At 66.4% G+C, this 1,764-nt stretch overlaps 1 protein-coding gene across 1 annotated transcript; it reads left to right on the top strand.

Annotated features, from left to right (window-relative positions):
• Window positions 1–403: 403 nt before the first annotated feature.
• Window positions 404–979, top strand: CHC_T00004696001 (hypothetical protein). Its single transcript, XM_005716134.1, has one exon. It carries the CDS (start codon window positions 404–406, stop codon window positions 977–979), a length of 576 nt encoding a protein of 191 aa, XP_005716191.1.
• Window positions 980–1,764: the final 785 nt, after the last annotated feature.

Genomic DNA, 1,764 nt, shown 5'->3' with positions numbered 1-1,764 from the left:
AGCGCCGCCAGCTGCTCCAGACGCTCCGACCGGCGCGCCACCAGCACTAGCGAGAAGCCCGACACGGCTAGCTGGCGCGCAAACTCCGCGCCGATGCCCGACGACGCGCCCGTGACCACCGCCCACTCGCCGTACTTGCGCGTGAGGGGCGTCGTGCCGCGCGTGGCGGCGGAGGCGGCGGAGGCGGACATCGCCGGCGGCGTCGGGAGGAAGGCTTGCATGGAGCGGCCCGGTTGGGGGAGGGGGGAGCGTGGGGCGAGGAGGCGAGGCGAGGAGGGGCAAGGGGAGGAGGCGCGGAGGGGAGACGAAGAGGGGCAAGAGGAGGAGGCGAGGAGGGGAGACGAAGAGGGGCAAGAGGAGGAGGCGAGGTAAAAGAGGAGGGAGGCAAGATTCGAGCGATGCGATGATTGGTGATCGGGGGGGCAATGGGGGCAGATTTACTGCGTCAGATTTACTGCGTCACGCGGTGGGATGGTGCGTAAACTCGATCCTACTTCCGCAGGGCTCCAGGCACATGAAGTGGGTGAGCGGGGTGCCCTGGACGCTCTGGACCTCGAACTCGACGATGACGCCGTCCACGGCCTTGACGGCGGCCAGGGCCTTGTCCAGGGCGTCCAGCGACGGGACCTTGAGGGCCAGGTGGTGCAGGCCGACGTTGCCCTTCCGGTCGAACGGGACCGGGGCGTCCGTCTGGGCCTTCCACACAGTCAGCATCACGGCGCCGTCCGACAGGAAGACCGACGGGTACTCCGGCACGCCGCCCACACGCTTGAAGCCCACCGCCTCGAAGAACGACACCGTCTTCTCCACGTCGCCGACCGTCAGCCCGACGTGGCTCGTTCCGCACGTTAACGCCATTGTGTTGATTTTGTTTAATTGGCACCGGGAACACCGCAAGGAGCGTGCCGCCTTTTTATACCGCCTCGCCGTCCATGGTCGGTTGCTTATAGACAGCACCTACAATACGTGCGTGCTGTAGTGCTGTAGGTAATACAGTGCTGCTGGTCCTGTCGGAAGAAACGGGGCATTGCGGTGACGCGGCGGTAGCGCGGGCGGCGTATGGGGCACTGTGGTGTGGCGCGCGTTTCTCGTTTCCGGGCAGTGGTTCCATGCAGGGTTCCATGCAGGGTTCCATGCAGGGACAAGTAAGCTCGGTCATCGACCTAATTTATAACAAGTAGCGGTAGCCTGTAGGGCAGGCGACTCCCTCACACGGAGTACGACAATTGATGGTCTCGAATTTCCCATATTGGAGTCACCAAGCCACCGGCGGCCGCCCGAAGACTCGAGGACTGGGGGGCCTCGGTGTTCATCGCATCACACGGGCACGTGCTCCATGCACGCATATCATACAGTGCATGCGAGAGGCAGCGTGGCGACACGGCACGGCGCCGGCGGCGAGGGGACGGGAGGGGACTCCTGGTTCACTTGCCCCTTCTTTTTCTTTACAGTATCACAGGTACAGTATCACAGGGTATCATAGGGGCATATCCTAACGCCCCACTCCGCTCGCGCCACTTGCCGCCGCGCGTGTGGCCCCAAGCCATCCACCCCGCCCGCGCCACTTGCCGCCGAGCGTGTGGCCTCCCGCCACCCACTCCGCGCGCGCCACTTGCCGCGCCCGCACGCCCCGCGCCCCGCCCACTCCGGACACCACACTTGCCGCCCGTCCACACCTGCCACCCTCCGCTTCCATCCCCTCGCGCCCCCGCCTCCTCCAGCCCCGCACCCGCCCCTCCGCCCCCCGCCCCTCCGCCCCCGCCC

This window comes from Chondrus crispus, genomic scaffold (assembly GCF_000350225.1).
Source record: "Chondrus crispus Stackhouse genomic scaffold, scaffold_240, whole genome shotgun sequence".
NCBI classification, from domain to species: Eukaryota; Rhodophyta; class Florideophyceae; order Gigartinales; family Gigartinaceae; genus Chondrus; species Chondrus crispus.
Note: the sequence above shows the minus strand (reverse complement) of the source record. Positions and strands in the feature narration are given on the sequence as shown.

Coding starts and splice junctions, on each gene's coding strand:
- CHC_T00004696001 (XM_005716134.1), top strand. CDS start 404: ATGATTGGTGATCGGGGGGGCAATGGGGGCAGATTTACTGCGTCAGAT.